Consider the following 25,392-nt stretch of genomic DNA (forward strand, 5'->3'; position numbering starts at 1 on the left):
GAATGGAAATGGGGAATGTGTCAAAGAGACAACAACCCGACCAAATAAAAAAACAACAGCAGAAGGTCACCAACAGGTCTTCAATGTAGCGAGAAATTCCCGCACCCGGATGCGTCCTTCAGCTGGCCCTAAACAAATATATACTAGTTTAGTGATAATGAACGCCATACTAATTTCCAAATTGTACACAAGAAACTAAAATTAAAATAATACAAGACTAACAAAGGCCAGAGGCTCCTGACTTGGGACAGGCGCAAAAATGCGGCGGGGTTAAACATGTTTGTGAGATCTCAACCCTCCCCCTATACCTCTAACCAATGCAGAAAAGTAAACGCATAACAATACGCACATTAAAATTCAGTTCAAGAGAAGTCCGAGTCTGATGTCAGAAGATGTAACTAAAGAAAATAAACAAAATGACAATAATACATAAATAACAACAGACTACTAGCAGTTAACTGACATGCCAGCTCCAGACTTCAATTAAACTGACTGAAAGATTATGATTTCATCATATGAACATCAGGCACAATCCTTCCCGTTAGGGGTTTATTATCATACCATCATAATATATATGAGAAGAACATAACCCGTGTCATGCCAACAACTGCTTTTAGAATAAATGTGTTTAGTTCCGACGCAAAGACCGTATCAGTGACTCAATATTAACGCCAAAATATGCAATCTTTAATGACTTGACAACAGTATCGTAATTATATCCCTTCTTAATAAGTCTAGCTATTCAAAGGTTATGTGTCTGTCCCAAGTCAGAAGCCTGTAATCCAGTGGTTATCGTTTGTTGCTTTATATCATATTTGTTTCTCGTTCATTTTTCAATTGTTTTACATTTGTCATCTCTGGTACTTTTAAGCTGACTGTGTTGTATGGGTTTTACCCATTGTTGTAGGCTGCACGGTGATCAATGGTTTCTAATTTCTGTATCATTTGTTCTCATTGGCAATTGTAACACATCTTCTCATTTTTGAATATACAATGAATGTCAAAATTATGATCTTATTTTATTAATTAAAAAAATGTAACTTATGAAATAAATTATATCATAGGCTATAAAGGTCATTGTCCCATTATGATACCCAAAGCATATGATTTTATGAAAGAGGGAGGTCCTGAAGAAAAAGTTACGTATACAGTGAAACCTGGCTAAACCGAATCCTGCATAAACCGAAAACCTGTATAAACCAAACACGTTCTTAAGCACCATCATATCAAATTGTATGCGTTGTAAACCTGATAAAACCGAACATTGACCAAAACCGAACAAAATCTCAAGTCCCGAAGAGGATCGGTTTAAACAGGTTTCACTGTATATCAACGAATGAAGATGAATATGTCATCCTCTTATAGACGGTATTGTTGTTAAATGCGGAAACTATAACATTGAGTTCAAGTGTTTTCTTTGTGTCTCGAGTATTAAGACAGCTTCAAGTAGATTATATAATCTTAACTTAAAATAGTTGTTTATAGCCACATATTACTTTTGTGCGTTCTGCGAAGTGATAAAGCAAACTTAAATATTCAATTTCACCTTTAGCTGGCCGGCTTATTTTTTTGAACACAACTATTTTCTATACAATCTATGGAAGTATTGTTCGTAGTTCTAACCGGACCATGATGTTCACAACCAAAATGCACCATAAACACAAATGAATAATCAAATACCAAGTACACCTAGCTATTTATCCAGCAATTGTTTTATTCCAACCTGACCTGTTTCTATACTGGATACTCCGACCATACTTTGTAAACGTGCTTTAAGGTGCAATGATTCGTTTTTCAGTTTGCTGACATGTATGTAGGACCCGGGTTTTTTCATCAACCTGTATGTCTAAAATTAAGGTCATACAAAACTAGATATCACCAATATTAGTATTGTTTTGTAAGTTTGTATAGATAAAAGTAAAGCATTTATTTTTCATATCATCGAGCAGTTTTGATTTTAGTTGCACCTGCTCTCCAAATGCAAATATTACTTTATTGCAGTGATAAATGAGCTTTTACGTCATTTGGTATCGGCTGATATCTATCTCATTGTCGTTTTATATTACATACTGTCCGCCGAGTCAAAATTACTTCCCATCCACTGGATAGGACAACTCTCAATTCATGTTATACTTATGATAAGTTTACTCATTTTTTTAAAAGACAATATCTCAAAACCATTTTACACTGCCAAAACGCTTTCTGTTTGATACAAGACAGTATTTGTGGACTTTTTTTGTTCTTCTTGTCAATGCTTTATGAAAAACGAAGGCCTTCTCTGACATAATTATTACATTAGATGTATGTTTCATTATATTACTATATTCTGATTGGCTAACTGCACATCACGTGTTATTGCGTAAGCAATTGCATCACTCAATAAAACTTTTCATTCACGATAGCACGTGGTCCCACAATAAAGTGCACAGGTGAATAAAATAAAAAAGAATTATAAAATTCGTGTTTTCATGATCATAGCTAAAAAAAATGTAATTATAAGTATTGAATGCTTCTTTTTGTAACTTCACAGGGTTATAAAAGCGTTGACCGTGCGCACATTTTAAGAATGAAGCGCTCCTGCGCTTCATACAAAATGTACTTCGGTCAACGCTTTTACACTCCAATAAATTTACAAAAAGAAGCATTCAATTCTTAATTAATAATGTGTGCCTGCAAGTGATTCTCTATCTTTTATTGCTTTCAAGATAATAGACTAAACCTCTAAAATTGTTTAAAAAATAATTTAGGGGAACTAAAACATATTTTCTGGTGATTTTTTTTTTTTATTTCAGTAAGGTTTAAACTAGTTTACTATTGATCTTGACATTCTTAGCATTTATGACCGTGTTAGATTTCTTTTTATCTACAAACTTTTTTTTTTAATAATTATTTGTTTTAACAGTTATTAGTTTTTGACCCTCTCATTCTATTGATATCAACGTCGGTCACTTGATTGGTTAGTGGAGGTAATAACACAACTACTGTGAAGATCATGTAGGTCAAGATAGGTTTAAAAGATTGGTCACGTGGATTCAGATGTAAAAAAATAAGAAGCTGTGTGTTTATTTGCCAATTATCAAACTAACTATGAATGTTCAGTTTAAGATTTAAATTAGACAATAATAGGCAACCGTAAGTCCTTTAACAATTAGAAAACACATTCCGTATAGTGAGGGGGGCAAGGGATTTAGCTGTTATGCTGTTATGGGGCATTTTGATTCTTTGTTATCTTTTATTCTGAAAATATATTTGCTGTTAGCTGTTATTGTCTTATTCTTTGTTAGCTGTTATTGGACTTTTAGTTTTTTTGTTATCTGTTATTGTGATAATGTATTTGCTGTTAACTGTTATTGAAAATTGGAATGTTAGCATTTTTTGACAGCCAAATTTTCGGTAGAAATTGAAGATCATTCATTGGACATAGGGGTCTACCACTACTAATATGTTTGTCCCGTATTCAGAAAAGGATTCCATTAACATATACCCATCACAGATGTGAGGTCCAGGACAATTCCAGTATATCTTATGATTATCCTTTGTAATACATTCCATTTTTTCGGGAACATTTATTTAGAAGGATCTTATTATTTTGTATGAGGATAATGTTCCTTGTTTCCCGTACGAACATATTAAATTAGAACAATTTTTAATATGACAAAAAAGAAAACATATGGCCAGGAATATCTGACAAGTATCTCAATTAAGGACTAGATCGTAACAACCAGTTAACCTTCTATATTATATGTGGTACATAGACTCAGCTCTTTTCAAAGCAGAACCAAATACATTGTACAATGAAAGTTCCCACCATGTACTGGGTTCCGAAGCTGCACAAACATCATTACAAAGATTTATTTCGTCTTCAAGCCATTGTTCCCCTACTCAACTATGTATTCTACTTACTAGTAGACTTGGTACAATCAAAAACCTGATAACAACATTGTTCAAATAAGGCCTTTGAAAGTAATGGAATAAACTACTTTTGGAGTGTCAAAAGTGTTTCGAGATACTTGATTAATTGCATGCTTATAATTGGTGCTTTTGATTTTTTCTATCCTATATACAACTTTGCCTCATAGTCTTATTCAGAAAAATTCACACACCTCATTAAATGGGCATTTAAAAAAGTCAGAATGCGAATATATATATTCAAACTCTTTGAGGTCTTTTTTTAGTAGCAACAAACATAAGAACTATGTCAATTGGACCTACTTTGATACTATAGCTGCCCTTGAATTTTACTAGATATCATTTTTGTCTCTTTTACTTATTCCTCATTTCCATTTTATTACACACTATTTAAATTACCAGCATGTGCGAGTTTCTATAACTGTACACAAATAAATGCTGAAAAAAGAAAAAAGTATTATATAACAAATAAACAGCTACGCCATGAGCGCGCATGATACGCCCGTCGCCTTTTTGAAATATTCGAAAACTCCTAATTTCATATCAGATATTTGTAAAAACTGAAAGGGAGCTTCAGTCAATATATGTCATGTATATAAACAATACATCAAAGTATCATGAGAACTGCTGAAAACATTTTTTGAGTTATTGTCCGAAAACTGAAAATTACCATCTTTTTGAATGAATAAACCTTTAACTGAATAATATAAAATCAAAAATTAATAAAAATCGAAAGGGCGCTAACAACAATAGATATAAATCATTCAGAGAACTGCTGAAAACGTTTTTGTGATAATTTCCGAAAACTAGAAAATCACCCCCTTTTTAATTGATAATAAACAGCTGATACGCCCGACGTCTTATGTGGAAGTTATATGCAATAATCATAAATAGTTTCTGAGAAAGTTTTAAGCAATAAACATATATATAGTTTTTGAGACACGGCGGGAAACCCCCCACCCTGTTTTTAAAAAAAAAAAACTAAATATCACTAAAATAAAATTTTGAATCAAAACCAAAAAGTGCAAAATACAGATCTTTAGATTAATATAACAAAGAAGTGTGTAAAGTTTTAAGCAATAATCATAAATTATTTTTGAGATACGACGCGACATGTAAAAAAAACCTCCCCTGTTTAACAGAATACTCAATAACTCAAAAACAAAATTTTTAATCACCACCAAAAAGTATACAGATCTTTAGATCAATATAACAAAGAAGTGTGTAAAGTTTTAAGCAATATTCATAAATTGTTATAGAGATACGACACAACATGTAAAAAAACCCTCCCCCTTTTTTACAAAATACTCAATCACTCAAAAATGAAATTTTGAATCATCATCAAAAAGTATACAGATCTTAAGATTGATATAACAAAGACATGTGTAAAGTTTGTAGCAATAATCATAAATCGATTTTGAGAAAAGGCGCGACATGTAAAAAAAAACCTCCCCCTTTTTTTTTTTTTACAAAATACTCAATAACTCAAAAATGAAATTTTGAATCATCACCAAAAAGTATACAGATATTACGATTAATATAACTAAAAAGTGTTTAAAGTTTTAAGCCATAGTCAAGAATCGTTTTTGAGATACAGTGCGACATGTGAAAAAAACACACCCCTGTTTTAGTTACAAAGTGCCGTAAATCAAAAAGTTTAAATCTAATTTTCACCAAAAAGTATACAGATCATTTGACCATCATAAGAAACAACTATATTAAGTTTCATGAAATTTGGATAAGTCGTTCTCAAGTTACGGTGCGACATGTTTACGCCGGACAGACAGCCGGACGGACGGACGGACGGACAGACGGACGGACACCGGACATTTGTATACCATAATACGTCCCGTCTTTGACGGACGTATAAAAATCCTTAACTCGGAAACGTTACATCTGAAATTTATAAAAATTGAAAGGGAGCTCATGTCAATAGATATAAACAATTCACCAAATTTCCTTGCAAATTTTTGAAAGGATTTTTGAGATAGTTTCAAAAAAACTGAAGAAAAAAACACAATTTTTATTGAATAAAACCCCATTACTCAGAAACTTAAAATCTTAAATTAAATAAACAAAACAATAGGGAGCTCACGTCAAAAGATATATCAATTTCCTAAAGTTTTATGTAAATTGGTTAAAGAGTGTTTGAACGGTTAATGTCCGACATGTTGACAACGAACGGACAAGAATATACCAAATACATATCTAGATAAACAATTTTAAATACCATGTTCATAGAAAATGGAATTCATTATATACAAAAGGATTGTACCCGTAATAAGAAATACTGGATTTGTCAAGGATCCGACTTATTTTAATATTTCATTTACTGTTATCTGTTTTTGTCCATTTTAATTCATTGTTATCTGTTATAAGCAATCTGCTGTTTTGCTGTTATTGGGCCCCCCTTGCCCCCTCTATATTCGGTTTTAAAAGGCCCTATATCCATATACCAAACATGAAAAAAGGAAACAATTCAATTGAAAACAATAACGGCCTAATTTATAACCAAAAACATTACGAAAACAGATATGACAGACATGAACCAAAGACAACCGCTGGACTACATGCCCCTGACTTAAGACATGCACATAAAGAATATGACGGGGTTAAACATGTTTGTTAACGCCCCCTTCCCCAAAACATAATAAATCTGTGACACTGGTTTAATAGGACAACGTAAGAACAATCAGAGCCAATTATTAGTAATAACTGACATGGCATATTGAGTCAGGTTTGCTTTAACGTGAATTTGTTTACTTGTGAAAGAGGTCGATAGGTTTGAGGTATAATGGCCTTATAGATTTGAAAATGATCAAATTCACTCATCTTTCTTTTGAAATTAACACAACTTTAAAACATATATATGTATATGTTGTGTACAAGTTATCATTTTGTACAAATTATAATTTGTACAAAAATATTGTACAAATTATAATTTGTATTTTGACTTTGTACAAATTGTAATTTGTACAAAAAGTGCTTTTGTACAAATTACAAGTTATCATTTTGTACAAATTATAATTTGTACAAAAATATTGTACAAATTATAATTTGTATTTTGACTTTGTACAAATTACAATTTGTACAAAATTGGACAAAAAATCACTTTTAACTTGTACAATAATTTATCATATGGATTTTGGAGAAACAGCATTGATACACATTATTGAATTGCTATCAAATGACAACACATTACACCTAGGTTTAAAAATTCAAAAGTCAGTACTTTATCATTTGTTTGAGCAGGTGATCTAGTGATTTATGGAATCTGATATTGCAAACCATCTTTTCACTCTCAATTCGATGACGACCTGTTTTCCCCTTTAGCTGCTTCACATATATAGAGCAAACGTTGAAGCTCAGGAACCGTTGCTGTGAATGAACATGTGTATTTGTTTATTGAAAAAATAATATTTTATGAAAATAAACCATTGCAAAGAGCGTACACCGGCTGGAACCCCTGGCTTCAAATAATAGACTGATTTTATAAGTTAACTTTCACGTAATGATTTAAAATAACTACCCAATCCATGCACCTCAGATTAAGATTTTCTGCTCTTTTTTAAAATTGTTTTTTTTAATATTATACGTTTATGAAGGATTTAAAATATCAACTTTATGTGCTTGTCTCGATTTTGGTGATGTACTATGAACTTACTTACTATTAGTCACAGTGTAGATACTATTCTGTACGCTATCCGGAAGTCGCGATTTTCGAAGCGAGGATTTCAAACTGGCTAACAGAAAGGTTTTGTTTTCGTGCTTTTTCTCATCATTTATTTACTTCTATATCTATAAAGTGCTTTGCACAACATAAATGTATGTATAGCATCATAAATATGAGTAACTGTAACAAAAACATGGAGTAGAATATAAAATATACGTGTGCATCACACCAACTTCATAGAAAAAAGTGAAATCGATTGACAATTTTGCTCTCGAAGTACAAAGCAAATAATCTTGTATTGCTAATATTTGCGTCAGTTTACAGTTAAATATATACTGTTTCAATATTCTTACCGTATTTAAGTAGAATGGTCGTATTTCAAATAAAAAATATGCTTTCCTTGAGGATCCCAAAATAAATTACTGTACGATCAGTCTAAAACTGACTGTATTCTAGTAGCGATTTGAGTTTGTTTGTCTGTATGATCAGTCGTGATGTTGAAGAAAAAAACAACGGCAATTTGAAGGTATAAACGTGTCTATGTGATATTATGAATGTTTCCATGGAACTTTAACGTGTAATTTCTTTCATCAGACAATACAAATATATTTCTGATGATTTTTGTAGACTTTGTATTAGTGTGTCGTTGAAGTTATCTGTTTTACTTTTACATTTTTAAAGACTATTTAGTGACAATACACCGTCTGCCGTTGACCAATTGGTGATAAGATACATCAAGCTTGTCTCTTTTAAAATGACAAAAAAATAGATAGAAAAAGCTTTGTTTAAAAACTTTAGGTATTTAGGAAAGAATTAACGAAAATTATACCCGCCACTTCTATAGTTCATGTTTTTGAAAAAAAATAAACCAACAAAAAAACCAAATTATAGATGCACAGGGGCATCATATAATAACGAATATGAAGAAGTTTTATTAAAATATGGTAAGTTTTTTAAAGTTGCGTATACTAGTAGTAAACGGGTACCTCCCAATAAGGTAGTGAAAAAGTCCTTATCATGGAAATAGAAAACTGATGAATTTTCAAAAAATCAAAATTAGAGGTGCATGAGTGAATTAAATGATAAGGAATCTGAAAAAAAAATCATTAAGTTATGACAAGTGTCTGAAGGAAGTTGTAGATATAAAATAGGTACGCCCAATATAAGGTTATAACAAAGTCCGTATTTAAGATATAGAAAAATTAAAAATATTTTTACCAAAAATTCGAAATTGAAGGTCCATAATACATTAATTGTTTAAAAATGGAGCAATTGAAGAAAAGTTTAACAATTGGTTTTGAAGGTCATAGTTGGAAATACCTGATGGGGGCCCCCATATAATGCAATGTTCAAGTCGGTATCTTATATAAAGAAACCCCGTAAAAGATTTTTAATAAAATTCGAAATACAATCCTTTTTTTATATATAAATAAGGCCATTAATTTTCTCGTTTGAATTGTTTTACTTTGTCCTTTCGGGGAATTTTATAGCTTACTTTGTGGTATTGGCTTTGCTCATTGTTGATGGCCGTACAGTGACCTATATTTGTTAATGTCTGTCATTTTGGTCTCTAGTGGACGGTTGTCTCATTGGCAATCATACCACATCTTCTTTTTTATATTGTCATTTATGATACGGAATCCGAGAAAAAAATAATTAATAGTCAGTGATATTGTTTGCCTTAAATTAATGGAGAATAAAGGCTTTTCCCCCTGGAGGAGAATCCAAATTTGAAAACAATGGCTTAAAATTATTTCCAAAAAGACAACTTTTTTCCCAATCATTGCAGTTTCAGTAGACTAAGTGATTGTGCATAGATTCGAACTAAAAAACACTAATTTATACTTTTTTTCAGGCCTAAAATTACTACACGTGCAGATCATTGAGGGTCTATTTATGTATCATCACTGACAAAAAGGGGTCTTATTTCAAAGCAGGGTGTGACTCTTGAAATGGGATCTGTAAATTGAAGTTTCATTCAAATTCATGGTTTATTCTAAAATTCCCAATTTGATGAAAATTACGCATATTTTCCCCCCAAAAAAGAGTATAGGTAGTTTTGATAAAAGCCAACAATATCACTGATAGTTATACCAGTGACGGATTCAAAAAATTGGGATCCGGCGGTTTGAAACTCTTTTTTTAACTTTCAATGCATTTGTATTGGAACATATATTTGGAATCCACTTTTCTCCTGAATTGGATCCCAATGTATATTAAGTGGTTTATGAGGAGATGCGCTTACGAAACCGGCGAAACATGTTGTACCGGTCCAACGGACGAACGGAAAGACGGACTTCAATATCACTATAATCCACCGCTTTACAAAGTGGTGTACAATTGAGTGTGAAAGAGACAGATCTACATCCAAAACAAAGTGAAGAAACCGTGATCAATTATAGGCTACAGTACGGCCACGAATGTTTGTAAATACATGCATTTTTATATAACAATTAAATCTGTGTTTGTACAATTTTAAGTATAACGGAGGACATTTCCGAAACTTATACAAACAAATAAGACTTCCTCTTATTTCAGCAACATTCAAACATCCTTATACTTAATGTAGTGAGTCGAGTACACCCTATCAAGCTAAAACATGTTTGATAAGTTTTCAGGATGTGAATTTATTAAAATATATTAGTGTTATTTAGAAAAATGCCATCTTCTAATATATCGTAAATAACTTTGAAATCACCACTAGAATACAGTGAAATCAAGACTGATCATACAGATTCAAAATATACAAGCGAGACTGATCGTACAGTGAGAAATTCAAACAAGTGTAATTTTCTTATTTCTGGCTTCAAAGATCTGGCTGAAACTTTTACCACCACTTAAAATATACTTTATTTAGTTAATAAAGTCTGGTTTTTAAGTTAGTTTGTACAGTAAGGGTGCAAAAAGATTGTGTTTAGGTTCACCGACTGATTTTTCTTAGTGATGCACTTCAAAATCTCTTGATTAAGATAAAGATATGAATAATGAATGTGCTAAATTTAATTATAAACCATTTGTGAATATCGATGTCAGCTGAATTAATCATTCAGCAATGTACAGATGAACATCTTACCGTTTAATATAGTATATCCAACAAATTTTAAATGTGATCCAAAAAGTTCTCGCTTCGAAAATCGCGACTTCCGGATAGCGTACAGAATAGTATCTACACTGTGTTAGTATTATATATGTAGTTTTGAATAAAAAAAAAAACCTCAAAATAACGACAAGTACTACTCAAGCACTACTTTCAAATGATATTTTTTTAAGAAAAAGTAGTAGGTATTAACAATTTAAAAAAAATCCTTTTTGTTTACTTTTTTTTCTCACAAAAATTTCGAAGATCTAACTGCCTTTTGTATTTGTGTAAAAACGGTGTATTTGTTAATAAGGTTTGGTGTGTAGTCAGTTAACTTCAATTCTATTGTGTGAATCAGTGCAATTTTTCACCAAAATTCATATTTGAAACTGTTGTACAAGTTATAAGTGAATTTTGGTCAAATTTTGTACAAATTACAATTTGAACAAGCACGTTTTGCACAAATTATAATTTGTACAAAGTCAAAATACAAATTATAATTTGTACAATATTTTTGTACAAATTATAATTTGTACAAAATGATAACTTGTACACAACATATATACTTATATCTACATCCAAAATACCGTCTCGTACATATAGATTTAACGCTGTTAATTATGCAATGATAGACTGGTACAAACGTTGCCAAAATAGATGTTGAAATTGTGGAGTATTTTCTTCTGAAACGTATTCTTCAGCTTCTATACATGTTACATTGTTCCAGATTCGAAGAAGAGATTTTGGCATGTCCTCTGGTGGAATTTTTTCAACTAATATCACAATTAGAATATCCTTATTCTCTCTAAACATTCGCATTCTTGCCATGTCTAATTCATATTCGCACCAAGTACTTTTCAGAAAACTTTTACCGACGATCAAAATAACTTTCTTACTTTGTGAAATTGCTTCAAAAATATTATCTACTATAAGACTTCCAAGAGCAAAGTCTCGGTCATGTAAACACAAAGACAACTTTTTTTCACCTTCGAGGAATGACGTAAGCGGTCCACATACCCATCTGTAATTGTCATTGTGGTATGCGACAAAAGCGCTATATTTGTAATCGCTTTGTTCGTCTAGTTTTGAATATATTTTGTATCTACTCCGTATGACAAGGTACCAGTATTGAAGAGTTATTCTATACTTAAAGACAATGCTACTGATTATAATAATAATAATCAACAACAGCGTCAAACATACAGATGTTATAAGCCAGAATTTTGATGCACACTGCTTTGTCAGTTCATCTATATTTTTTAAAGCGTATGCTGTAGTTTTTTTACTCCCATCTATGTAGCCGCACGAATAGTTACCGCCTTTATCTAATTGGATCTTTGTTTTAAAAAGCCATTTTATAAAATTAAGTGATTTACAATTGCACTGTAGTAAGTTGCGATCTAGACGAATTTTCAAATGACCCTTGACCCTACTCTCAAGGTCATCAAGTTCGTTCGTTACTTTTTCATTAAAACCAATTATTTTATTATTCTCTAAATTGATATAACTGAGATTTTTGAATTCAGTTATCTTGAATGGAAAATCATCGAAGTTATTATTTGACAGATCTGCAGAATAAAGCGAGTTATACTGAGATTGAAGTAATTCGGGATTTAAATTTTCTAACCCATTTCCAGCAAAATCAATAATTCGTAATTTTTGCAAACCTTTAAGAAATATCCCATTAACATCATGTTGTAGTCCAATATTTAGATTTGCACTCCTACTCTGTAGTTCCTGTAGATTCTTAAAGGATGATATCATTTTTGGATTTAGTATTTGACAATTAAAACCGGACATTCCAAAGAATTTCAAATTGTCCAAACCAGTAATTACACCATCACAGTTACTGAATGGTGTCCAGTTTACATCAACGTATACAACATGGCTACCGAATTTGAAGTTGACATTCGCCAATGGAGTACTACGTATACTTAATCCTGATGCGTACAATCGCTCTAAGCTAGGTGGCAAAACTACACTATATGATAGAGAATACTTCGAATCTTCTGAGTTAAAAATTTCATTTTTGATTTTACTATAAGGGCCTTGTGCAGTTGGTTCCTGTTTTGAAATATCAAGAACTTTTAAGGCTGAAAGTTTGAATATTTCAAAAGCTGTTTGAGCATCCCCGTAGATATTATTCCGCGAGACGTCAAATTTCTGTAGACAGTTCTTATATTTCATTCTTGAAATTGATCCTCCCTGAATTATGCAGATTTGATTGCGACTAAGGATTACTTCTTTAACACAAACACCACCAAGATATGAAAAAGACTCACTAGATATTATATCAGCACCTGTTCGGGAACGGTAATTTGAGGAAAAATCAATCAGCGACATGTTTCTATCCCTTAAACTGCTCAGTACCACGAGAAGATCCGAAATTCGTATTAAATCACTTTCCGATATTGCAAGTGAACGGATAGACTGAAATGGCGCTAATGCTCCTGGTTGAACTTTTTTTAATCTACATTTGAAATTAAGATTTAGAATTGGTAACCCTTTGAAGCTCATGAACGTGTCATTTTGTAATTCATTTATCGAGCAAGGATCCAAATTTAAACTGGTTAAACTGGTCAGATACTTAAATCCGTTTCCAAATACAGCGCCATTGATGCCACTCATGGATAAAGTCTGAAGATTTGTTAAGTCTCGAAGAACACTATCAGGATATTCCTTTGAAATGTGAAATAAATTTGAAGCAATATTCAAGTACTGTAATTTTGAAACAGGTCGGAATAATCCTGGAGGTAACGATTCCTTTTCTATAAAATTTGATGTAAGATCTATATACGTGAGCGAGTCTAGTCCAGAAAAAGCACCACCCTCAAATAATGTTATTTTCGATGATTGAAGATACAACGTATGCACCTTTCCAAGTCCTTCGAAAGAATTGTTCGTAACTAATGTCAAACTATTTCCAGATAAATTAAGAATTGTTGTTTCTCTTGGAATCTTTCTTAATGGAGTTCGTCTGAAATTCCTTGAAGAACAGTCGCATGTAATGTCCGTTTTAGTTCTTGTAATGATACAATGAGTTGTCAAAGAACATTTAAACAAAGCAAATAAAAACAATAAAACGATATAATTCATAGTGTCTCCCAAGCGTGTTAAGACAACCTGAATACTGATATGTTGTTCATCTGAAACAAACATCCGGAAACGGATACACTTATCTGTTAGGTCATGTAAAACTCTGTATGAATAAATCACTTTCTAACACCGTGGACATGAGTGCCTTTATTTATACTGAGTGAAAGAAGTTTACTTACGAATATTTTTAATTTTAGATTCCAAAAATAAACTTTTATTCTTAACATAAAAAATGTAAAGATTGCCGTGACAAAAAAAAATAACCATAAAGTGACATATTTAGAAACAAATCATTAGAAACTTATTTCTGCAATTTGAAAAAAAAATCAAAGTTTTGTAGTCAAAGTATATGTTGCTAATCTTTTTTCACTCGATATGACAGTATTTGAAACTGACCAGCACATGTACATTTCATAGTATAACGTTTGATACCGTATACATGTATGTTCAATGAAATAGATTTGTCATGATTGGTGCAGCAGGTCATGACATCTTTTATGAGCTCTTCTGAACAACTGTCTTTTAATTAAGTTCTTTAAAAATTATCACTTATTGAATTCTAGTCACAATAAATTATATCCCCTGTAAAAGATGGGGTATGATTGCCAATGAAACAAATCTCCACATTGCCAATCAAATCTTCAATATTTAGCACTGTCTGACTTAGCTTACAGGAATCATTCATGATAGTTGTAATGAAAACAAATGCTAATAAAACGGAACTATCGCATTATTTTATTTTCCTCCATTTGTAACAACTCACCAAAAATACCAGACCAGGTTCGTGAAAAACGGACAACACTAAAGCAGCCTATCCCAAGGGGAAAAAACATTATATACATACAATAGCACTCTGCCAAAATCTACAAGGAACGTAACGATTTACCAACTCAACTCATTGACAATTAAATCATAGCCCAAAAACTTCCAAAAACTAGCTAATATGAATTTCGAGATATTGAATTATTTAGGAAATAATTATATATTGGATTGGTTTCTTTTATCTCATTTGCTGAAAGATTCTTATTTTCTTTTAAATATCCTATGCATTTTGTTCTTAGAGGTAAAATTAGAAGAACATTTGCAATTGAAAGCGAGACTCTTCAAATACATGTCACGTTACAATGTCATGTCTCATTGGCGCCAAATTTACAGAAATTGTTTTAAAATATGCAATACTTCCAGTATTATTGGTCTCTAGGTCAAAAATTTATTTTCACGGACAATGCTACTGGAAAATATAAATAAAATTATTATTGGGATGGAGCAAGATTGGAAAGATGGTTAGATCGGTTATAACTAAATGCCAAATGTTATGTTGCACAAATTTTAAACACTCTTATTATAACTCAGGAATAGGTCAATATATATGTGAAAATTGGCAAAATTTAGCCACTGTTTTATATTTGGTCTATTGATGACATCATCATTTTGATATTATTAAAATCCCGTTAATCGGGGGTATACAAACAGAACTAAGTCACCTAACTGTTCCTATTTTTCTCAGAATGTATATTATACAAACTAAGTGCCAATGAGATAACGTTTAACTTTTTAAAAAATTGGTATGATGTGAGACAACACTTTGTTTGCTTATCTATTGGTCGGTGCCCTATTGTTACAATTTTCTCCAAATTAAAGTATCACCACTTCTTTTAAGTTGAGTAATAATAATGCCTCTTTATTTTTTTGTTCATGCGCATATTGAATATTTCTTTGTATTTTTAATTCTATTCAGTCTTTACATGTTGTCTTTGTAATATTTTACAATTTGATTTATATTTAATCCATCATAAACTACTCATACTTTGCATTATTTTTAAAAGTAATTATACGGGCTTATTATCTGTTAATGCTAGTTCACTTGTAAGTTTATTCATTTATTTGTTTCCTTACATACATACATATCTTTAAAAAAAAAAACAATCCCTTAAACATACAAAAGTCATTTAAGATTGAACTTAGGCCGTGTTCACACCAAACGCCGTGTAGAGTAAACATGTTTACAATTAGTTTAGTGTAGTGTACACTGGTTTCACATTACATTTGTTCACATCTATACACCTTGTTTAGCTACCTGTACATAAGATTTGTTCCCGCTTGTAAACTTTATGTCATTTTTAAATGTTCATTACGTAGTACTGAACTCAAAATTTTTGGACATTTTTTCTAGCGGTAAGGGAACAAACATTTGACTACAAAAGGGGGGTGGGGGCTGGGAATGGAAATATTCCGATCCCCAATTTGATAAAAAAAAAAAAAATGGTCATACAGATGATAAAACAAATATTCTGAATCATGAGTTTCCCCATACATTATAGTGTTAAATATTGAAAAACAATGTATTTGATCACTAGCATCGAAAAAAAGGAATAAAAACGTACGCGCGAAAAAAAAACTGACTCAGATAAAAAAAAAATAACCCTCCCCTTTTTTAATTTAAGTGGTTGCTACTTTATGAAAGCCATTTTTATAATTTGCAGTAGTTTGAATATACTAGAGATGTCTCGATTACGCACTAGAAAACGTTAGCTGCAGCAGCGTGCTTACAGCCGAAAAAAAGGATTGAGATATTAGGGATCACTACATTTTTATCTTGTCTGTTTGTTTCAAGTGGTATTTCTTCTCCTAGGAGTATTTGGTAAAAGAATAGGGTAACGTTTTTTTTATTCATTTTAAGTGTTATTTAACGGATCTGAGATACTAGACAAACATATCATTTACCCCACACTTTTTTTAGTCATGCATTTATGCGTGAATCGTTGTTTGAGTAAAGACCAGTGGCGAATATTTCTGTGTACGTCAAGTCGATTCGGGAAGACCTTTTCAAATGAATTAGGCAGCAACTATTTACTTCATTTTTTGAGGAGGGGGAGAGAAAGGGGGAAGATAGAGGGGCGTGGGCTATTGATTTTTTTCTGGACAAACTTTGGTGACAAGTCGAAATCAATTTTAGAATTATATATAGTGGCAGCTGAGGATGAAACAAACATTTTTTTTTTTCAGGGCCAAAAACTGAAAACATTTTTTTGTTTCCAAAACAAAATCCATAGCTCACCACCCCACCCCCTTGCCTTTATGTTTTAGACTCAACTATAATAGCCCCCCCTCCCGAAAATCAATTGGTTGCTACCTTAAGGGTTCGGCAATGATTCTGCTTTGAGTCTTCAAGTTGATCAGGGGTTAATAAAGTACGTGATTTTTTTTTTAACAAAAATAAATAGTCTATAAAATTTAGACAACATTTTCTGTAAAGAACTATACTAATAATTATCAAAAATATCAATTTTACTTCAAAATAGTTTCCTCCTTAAATATATACAAGGTTAAACTAATGTCCTAAATGCCTAGTTTTGTGTACACAAGGCCTACCTTAACTATCGACTGTGTGTAGATAGTCAATGTGAACACGGCCTTAGATGAATATATTTGTTACACTGTTTTCTTACATATTACCTAAAAATTATAGGTGAAACATAGCTTTACGTAAATCGCTTGTTTTACTGCCGTAAACAAAAAGGTAATTTATGCATGTCCACGTTTCGTCTGCGGATTCATTTGCATTCAAATACTCCTTTTTATGGCTTTTTGTTTTATACTTTTTGTTATATACATAAAATAAAAACAAGCTGATACGTAACCGGAATGACAGCAGATTGCTCTTATATCCATGCGAATAAGCTCAGACCATTTCTAGCTTCACAGGTAAAGTCACTTTAAAATACTTTCTCTTCGGAAAAATTAAACGTAGTTTTTGTTTTGCAATGCTGGAACTTTTTTCATGACTTCAGCTTTGAGTCATCTTTATTTTCTATTTTAAGTGTATATCATATGCTTACATTGAGTTATTTAGTGATTCTGAGTTGATCTTCTACATTTTACAAATTTGCTACAGGTGAGTTTAGTAATACGAAAGTGTGCTCTTTGTCATTTGTTCAACCAAAAATCAGTATAACGTATTCAGTGATCAATATTTTAATTCAATTGTTGTTCAACAAATTTAGAGTGTAGTATAAAAGACAAATCAGTGGCAGCGTCAATGTAAGAATAAGACGGCGTGAGCTCCTCTTTGATGGCAACACAATATTAAATATCTTGTTTCGCAGGACTGATTTTTAATGGCATAAATTTGTCTCTAACTTTCGCTTCGCTCTGCTCGTCAACAAATATTAACACTCACCCTCTTTCCACACTTTACAAATTCAGCATCCTCCCCTGCAAATAATGATTCATTTTTCAATTAACTGTCTTTTTTGGATGCAATTAGTTCATCTAGTCTTAAGATTGAGTTTTTTCAATCAATCCGAGTCAACCTTAAAGGGCATAAACGGATTCCTGAGATAAGGGGTAGGCTCTGTCTAAACAAAAAACATAAGAAGCCCACTTTGCATCAAAAATGTAAGTTCCGCAATTGTACATTTAAAACGCGATATCGAAGATAAAATAATCTATTGGGGACCATAAAGGATTTCAGTGGTTTAAAAAATAAAGTAAGCTGAAATAATGAACGACGGCCATTTTAAAAATTTGAAAAAATCTCTCAGTGCTATGCATATTACGTTAACTGCTATAATAGTCATTACAACATTTCATGATTCATTCAGTGTTAACCGTGGTAAGGAAATATTTCAAGCATCATTGGTCATTTAAAAGAAAGGCGAAGGTGTATTAATTCAGGAAATGAAAAAACGAAAAGATCTTCACTTAAAATAACAATACAAACATTTAAATAAGTTTTTGTCTTATGATTAAGTAGTAACATCATGTTTGTACTTTGATATGTATGCTTTATCCCACACGTTAAAGATCCATGTGAACTTCCGCACTCTTGCTTTCTCAACTTTTATATAAAATATTCGCCCTTAACTCGAGGAAAAATATGATCGTTACTTAAGGCTTTTACCCATATCGAAATACGAAAAACACAAAACATAAATAAGAACTTATCCGGTTTTTAAATTAATAAGGGAGTTTGAAAGACTATATCAAATATTTATGACAAAATTTAAAAGTAGATATTATATCAAATGTCTACCCAAGATCTAAAGTTTTTTTTAAATGACGATTCTCAGTAAACAGAGGCTTAAAACCAATTATCTTATAAATTTTAATTCGAAAATTGTTATAGGACAATGCAAATCATTTCGGGGTCTTTTATAGCGGACATTGTGGTATGGGCTTTGCTCATTGTTGAAGGGCATACGGTGAACTGTAGTTGTTAATGTCTGTGTCATTTGGTCTCTTGTGGAGAGTTGTATCATTGGCAATCATACCACATCTTCTTTTTTTTTAAATAATCACAAAGATATACCAAATAAAGGTTTAACATCCCTTTCACCCTTTTCATTGTATTTCGATCATTTGTGTAACAGAAGATACACTTATTTAATGAACATCATACATCTTTTAAAAAAAAACACCATAGTTTGATGAAAATAAAACGAATTGTAGAGGAGAAGGCATGATTAGGTCATAGCCACTACTGACTCTTAGATTAAAAACCAAAAAGTGTATTCTAATTTAATGATTAAATTTTATAAATTGATTAAGAGGTACCATACACAAACTAAGTGAATCGCACGAAATCTAAAAAGAATGACCGTGTGCACAGAAAGGGTTAATAATGTAAATAGATTAGCGGTAGTGTGTTATTCTGTGCATGTACTGCTTTCTATCATATAAAGATAATGCCATCGGTAATACTGCGGATTCATTCATTTTCGTGGTCACCAATTGTCGTGGATTGAGGAAATATTGCATATTCGTGGATATTTAATTTCGTGGTTTTGGTAAAGTCTGCATACATTCCTTAAGAAAATTTGTATTTCGTTGAACATTTAAATTCGTGGTTCTCCTATATCCACGAAATCCACGACAATTGGTAAATATACAACGAATATTAATGAATCCACAGTATGTATACTATCTATATATGAATCCACAGTATGTATACTATCTATATATGAATCCACAGTATGTATACTATCTATATATGAATCCACAGTATGTATACTATCTATATATGAATCCACAGTATGTATATTATCGATATATGCGCCATTAGTGAACCTCTAAACATATTTTGCTATAGTCTGTTTTATTCAAAGATGTTCAATGCGTAAACTGTTTGTTTGGAATAGCCTGTAAACCATATTTGTTTTTGTCAGTAGAACGCCCTGGAAATATGCCAATTTCAACATTGGTTTTGATGTAATAAGGGAAATATATTATTATCGACATTTCTGCACTGAATTATCAATATAACATCACCTTATCAATATAATGAAATAAAATTTTGAAAGATTGAATTGTTCTAAAAAGTTCATGGACCGAATAATTATGTCCTTACTATGTTATATGGTTATGTTTGTGCTCTAAAGATTTACAATTACATAAAAAAAGAAATTTAATATATTGCAGAGCCCCTCATCATGGTCCTAAAAGATATGTTGCTGTTATTTTCACTCTTGGTTTCATTTCAATCTACGATCAGGGCGGAAACCAAAATGAGACAAATTGCAACATATCAAGCCGAATTGTATCCTGAATACTGCAACCCTTTTGACGGTTTTGGTACAGTATGTTCGCTTTATGAATTCAGAGCGAGTTACGTCGCCGATGCAGTGAAGTCAAGTTTAGTTGATACTGATGTAGTATGTTTACAAGGAGTATACTACGACGTAGATCTCGACACAATTGTACGAGGGACTGAGAAATTATTCCCGTACTCCTTTAGCTTCAACCACGATCCAATGACAGGAAGTTATGAAAAATCTACGCATGCGCCATGTTCAGATGACGACAGGGAAGGAGTAGAACAGGTGGCAGCGTGTGAAGATCACGAATGTCATTCTGAAACCGAGCGAGATGAATATATAGGTTGTTTGGAAGACAGTTGTAAAGTAAATGGGTCAAGGTCTATCAGTGATGTTTTTCTTGAACTATCAGAGACCTGTGTTGCGTGTATTGTTCTAGGTACGAAAAGAAATGCCATGGATTGTTTTGAGCAAAAATATGCCGTCAATCCAACCGGTCTTCTTTTACTGAGTAAACACAACATAACTCATTTTGGAAGAGAGGAATTCCCACATAAACACGAAATTGTAAGACACGGATTTCTTCAGGTTAAGGTATGCAACAGTATTTAGTTATTTTCCGAAATTTGGTTATGGTTTCAATTTTCATAGTAGTAATATTTCATAGTAGTAATATTTATATTTGTGTAAAAATAGACAAATAAGATGTGGTATGATCACCAACTATCCATCAAAGTTTAAATAAATTGGATGTAAGCAACCGTACGGACTTCAAAATGAAGAAAAACAAAAACCGTATAATCGGCACAAAAATGGTCCCGACATTTGACAAATTCCCTTATTTTAAGTATTATTGTATGTGGCTTTAGCATTCCTCTCCCCCCTTTTTAACGCGTTATGGAGTACGTCCGTCCGATCTCGTTAGCGCTCTGAAATAACAATTCGTGCATGGTTTTTAAAAAATTGATGTCTAAGGTTTATAAAAGCAGTTTCTCGGACAAACTAGAAAATCAGTTCTAAGCAACTTTTTTGTAAAGGAGTTAATTCTTTATTTACTACAATACAGTTTATCAGGAGTTATGTCCATTTGAAAAATAAATACACGTTTTTGAGGATTGTTTTGAAATCTATAAGCATTAATCGGCGCTGATCGCTTATTTTACAGAAGTTATTTCCCTTAGAAATATCTTTTATAGAAAATTGCATTGTAAACGTTCTGAAGTGTACAGTTCTGAATTTTATCAGATATATATATATCATTAATATCGCGAACGAGTTATAAAAAACAGCATTGATTAATTACTGAGACATATTCAAATAAAAATTCGATATAACTTAACATTTAATGTGCTCGTTTGTGTAATATATTTGCACTATAGGCACACTCACACCTACATTTTATTTTGAATTCTTATAAAGTTTATATCGAAGGCTGATCTCAAAGAAGTTACCCCCCTTGGAATTAGAATTATATGTAAATTAATTTTGTTAGCGATATCATAAAAATAATGTGATGATGTTATAATTTTGCGGCTGTAAAAAACTTATCCACAATAGTGAGAATGTCGAAGATATAAGCAAAAGCAAGTCGTCGTACGGCATTTAGCAGCGAGAAAAATCAAATACTGTATAACCGTATACTAGTAATAAAGTCGGTTATTAATTGCCTGGACATGAAAAATATGAAACAATTCAGTTGAAAAAATAACGACACGTCTGACAAAAATACGAATTAACAAAATTCAAATATAACGGACATGAAGCGACGACACTAAATGGGTTGATATAGTTATCAAAAGTACCAGGGTTATAATTTTATACGCCAGACGCGCGTTTCGTCTACACTGGTTAAACATGTTTATGGGCGCTCAACCGTCTTCTTTGCATTGAACAGTTGTATAACAGCACAACAGTACACATGAACACACCGTAATAAATCTGGTACGAATTAATATTTCTTATAAGATATTCAAAGTATAAAATAATAATTGTTTCGGTTATTGCCCCTTGGCAAATAAAATGTGTGTAACGTAGTGAACATGGCTGGTGGACTATAATTAGTCCCCGAGGGTATTACCAGCCAAGTAGCCAGTACTTCGGTACTGGCATGAAAATACGGGTTTTTTTTTGTGTTTTTAAAATTTGCTGTTACAAAATGATAGAAATTATTATAAATTAAGGAATGTATCTCCCTCATGCAAAGCTCTGATTCTTTTCACGGATTTAGCTACACTTTTATAGCTCTACGTCTTTCATATTAAGCTTTGGATTTCAAATATTTTGGCCACTAGCATCACTGAAGAGACATGTATTGTCGAAATGCGCATCTGGTGCAAGCAAATTGGTACCGTTAATTTTATTGGAACTTTTTCATTTACCTTTTTACATTGTGTGTTGCAGATTGAATATGTTGGAAACGTAGTATGTACTGTAATGCAGGCAAACCTTGGAGAGAAGTATATTGACAGTAAGTGTATTTAAGATTTGAAGTTCACATGTGTATTAATCCATTTTCGAAACAATATTGTGATGCTCACCAATTTTACTGTTAAAGGCTGTTTTATAAAAAAATTACACAATTTTAATTTCATGGTTTTGTACATTATTGAACGACGTCATTTACAATAATAAATTGATGTGTATGCCAAACCACAGGCACTTGTTTCTATTCATAAGGAGGTCGACTTCCATATGAATAGAAGTATATGGATAGTCGACCTTCTTATGGATAGAAACAAGTGCATGTGTGCCAAACAATATATACCACTTTTTTTCCTATACTATTTATATCTAGTTTCTAAAGTTTATCATCCTTATTCACATTCTGAATATGATGAAATTGAGAAGAGAAATGGAGAATGTGTCAAAGTGACAACAACCCAACTATAGAACAAACAATAGCAGAAGGTCACAAATTGGTCTTTAATGCAGCGAGAAACTCTCGTACCCATGGGCGTCCTTCAGTTGGCCCAATAACAAATTATTTCAGTGATAATGGACGTCATACTTAACTCCAAATTATACAGAAGAAACAAAAATTAAAAATCATACAAGACCAACAAAGGCCAGAGGAACTTCGTACGTCTTTTCACCTGTCTTGATTTATATACATCCCTGGCTTAAAAAAAAAATGTATTCAGCTGTTTCTAATTACGGGTAAATTCAGAAAAATGCTTCAAACGCATGCTATGTTTAAAGTGTTTTTTTCCATTATAAGCTGTTTAGAAATAGACATTATATTGCAAAACCTAAAAGCAAACACATGATAATGTAATACTATAACTTAAAATGAAGATTGCAAGACAATTTATTTTAAATGAATCTGGAGTGTTAAAAACTCAGGTGTAATTTGCCTTAAATCGTTTGTGTTAATGTCTAAGGACTTTTTTTAAGTTACAGAAACAACAAATTCGTATACAGCAAAGAACCTCCAAGAAGCTCAATGGCTCGTACAGAAGACTAATGAAACCGAAAATGTCATTATAGCTGGCTGTTTGAATGTAAGTCCGATATTGACTAAGGGAGCAATTGCACCCCAGTTTCCGTATTCAATGGACTCATTCAAGTCAGCTGGATTCCGTGACCCAATCAGCGAATCATATTCCGACGAATTTGCCAGCTGTACATACTGTTTCTCTGATGATTATGCAAAGGAAAAATACGATTTAGAAGATTACGACGGCTATATTTTTGACCATGTATTGGTCAGAGGGTATCATGTTATAAGCGAAAAGACTTTTCATTCGAAAGGATCTAGTAAAATTGTAAGTATAGTTTGTTAAATTACCTAGGCAATCTGAAACTTTTAAGTGAAGTTCAAAATCCGCGGAATAATGGTCTGAAGACAATAACAATTAAAACCAAGGACTAAACAAAGAGTTATAAAAACAATAGACATTTACATCATCAGTTACAAATAATAAATAAGAAACAACACAAACCTCACTAAAAACCGGGAGTGAAATCAAGTCTCCGGAAGGGTAAGCATTTACCAATTTGGTCATATAACTCTTAGTGTTGAAGTGGTTTTACACATCCCTGACGTAAATATATTTAAGTTTCAGCTTTCTTGTTGATTGAAGATAAAAAAAAAAAAAAAAAAAAAAAAGAAAGCGCTTCAAACGCACACACTTTATAAAGCGTTTTTTTCCCTTTTATCGAAGGGAGTTGTTATTGTCCATTAAACGATGTAATAATAATTTTTTTAATTAGAAAAACCCTATTCAAACCTCTTTTGTAGAACCTGAGAGTCATTATGCACGAACCAGCAAAAGGAGATGAATTTAAAGCGATATCTGCACATTTTTGCGTCAGAGTCTACATTGAAGTAGATGATAAAGATTGGTTAGCTGATGAAAATTAATTAGCTGATGAAGATTGGTTATCAAACGTTTAAATGTAATTATCTTCAAATAAACAGTGTTTCATATATTTTTTTCTTTCTTATATTGCACCTACCGGTATTGGAAATGAAAATAAAATGAAAAATATACTGTACAAAATGCAATACACAAATCAACGTAGATAAATAAAAGAAAGTACATTTATATTGCATGGAAGGCATGCAACTATTAGTTCCAATAAAAGGCATCTTACACGAGATCATATTCTGTGAATGTAAATGACGTGTTTATACTGAATCCATTGGATGTTCTAATGTTGTCTCATTGGCAGTCATACCACATCGTTTAGTTTTTATATTCAACTTCTTCAAACCCCAGAGATTATTCTTGATTTACAAATTAGTTGGTTCGATTACTAGAAAATGGCACGGATCTTTATATAAGCGGTATACTACTAGTTTGACTTCATTCATGACTCATGACTTGACTTAGCAATCATTTCCATGTCTGTTGATAAGAAAAAATCAAGAAATCAGAACATAATTAAAATTCCCGAGTAATAAATGAATTATCGCTATTTTACGAAATGTTCGTATGATCTTACTGACCGGTGATTTCTTCTCTCAGAGCAGTAGAGTGATGGGGAAAATTATCGCTAGAAACTAAGGTAATAAAATCAACAACGTCGTCACAGGTAAAATAGCGATAAACAGATAATCATTGGTCATCTTAACTAAATCCTCACTTTTGTCGAAA

General features: G+C 32.0%; 2 protein-coding genes across 3 annotated transcripts; one reads left to right on the top strand and one right to left on the bottom strand.

Annotated features, from left to right (window-relative positions):
• The first annotated feature begins 750 nt into the window (after positions 1 to 750).
• LOC134715784 (uncharacterized) lies at positions 751 to 24,929 on the top strand. Of its 2 annotated transcripts, none has more exons than XM_063578229.1 (5): positions 751 to 794; positions 20,178 to 20,887; positions 22,694 to 22,760; positions 23,687 to 24,057; positions 24,534 to 24,929. In XM_063578229.1, the coding sequence occupies exons 2-5, from the start codon at positions 20,189 to 20,191 to the stop codon at positions 24,654 to 24,656; spliced, it is 1,260 nt and encodes a 419-aa protein (XP_063434299.1). In that variant the 5' UTR covers positions 751 to 794; positions 20,178 to 20,188; the 3' UTR covers positions 24,657 to 24,929. The 2 variants fall into 2 exon arrangements, with proteins under 2 accessions (XP_063434299.1, XP_063434298.1); XM_063578228.1 differs by lacking the exon at positions 751 to 794 and adding an exon at positions 17,316 to 17,462.
• On the bottom strand, positions 11,227 to 13,798 carry LOC134715783 (toll-like receptor 4). Its single transcript, XM_063578227.1, has one exon. It carries the CDS (start codon positions 13,755 to 13,757, stop codon positions 11,280 to 11,282), a length of 2,478 nt encoding a protein of 825 aa, XP_063434297.1. The 5' UTR covers positions 13,758 to 13,798; the 3' UTR covers positions 11,227 to 11,279.
• Positions 24,930 to 25,392: the final 463 nt, after the last annotated feature.

This window comes from Mytilus trossulus, chromosome 4 (assembly GCF_036588685.1).
Source record: "Mytilus trossulus isolate FHL-02 chromosome 4, PNRI_Mtr1.1.1.hap1, whole genome shotgun sequence".
Taxonomy (NCBI): Eukaryota; Metazoa; Mollusca; class Bivalvia; order Mytilida; family Mytilidae; genus Mytilus; species Mytilus trossulus.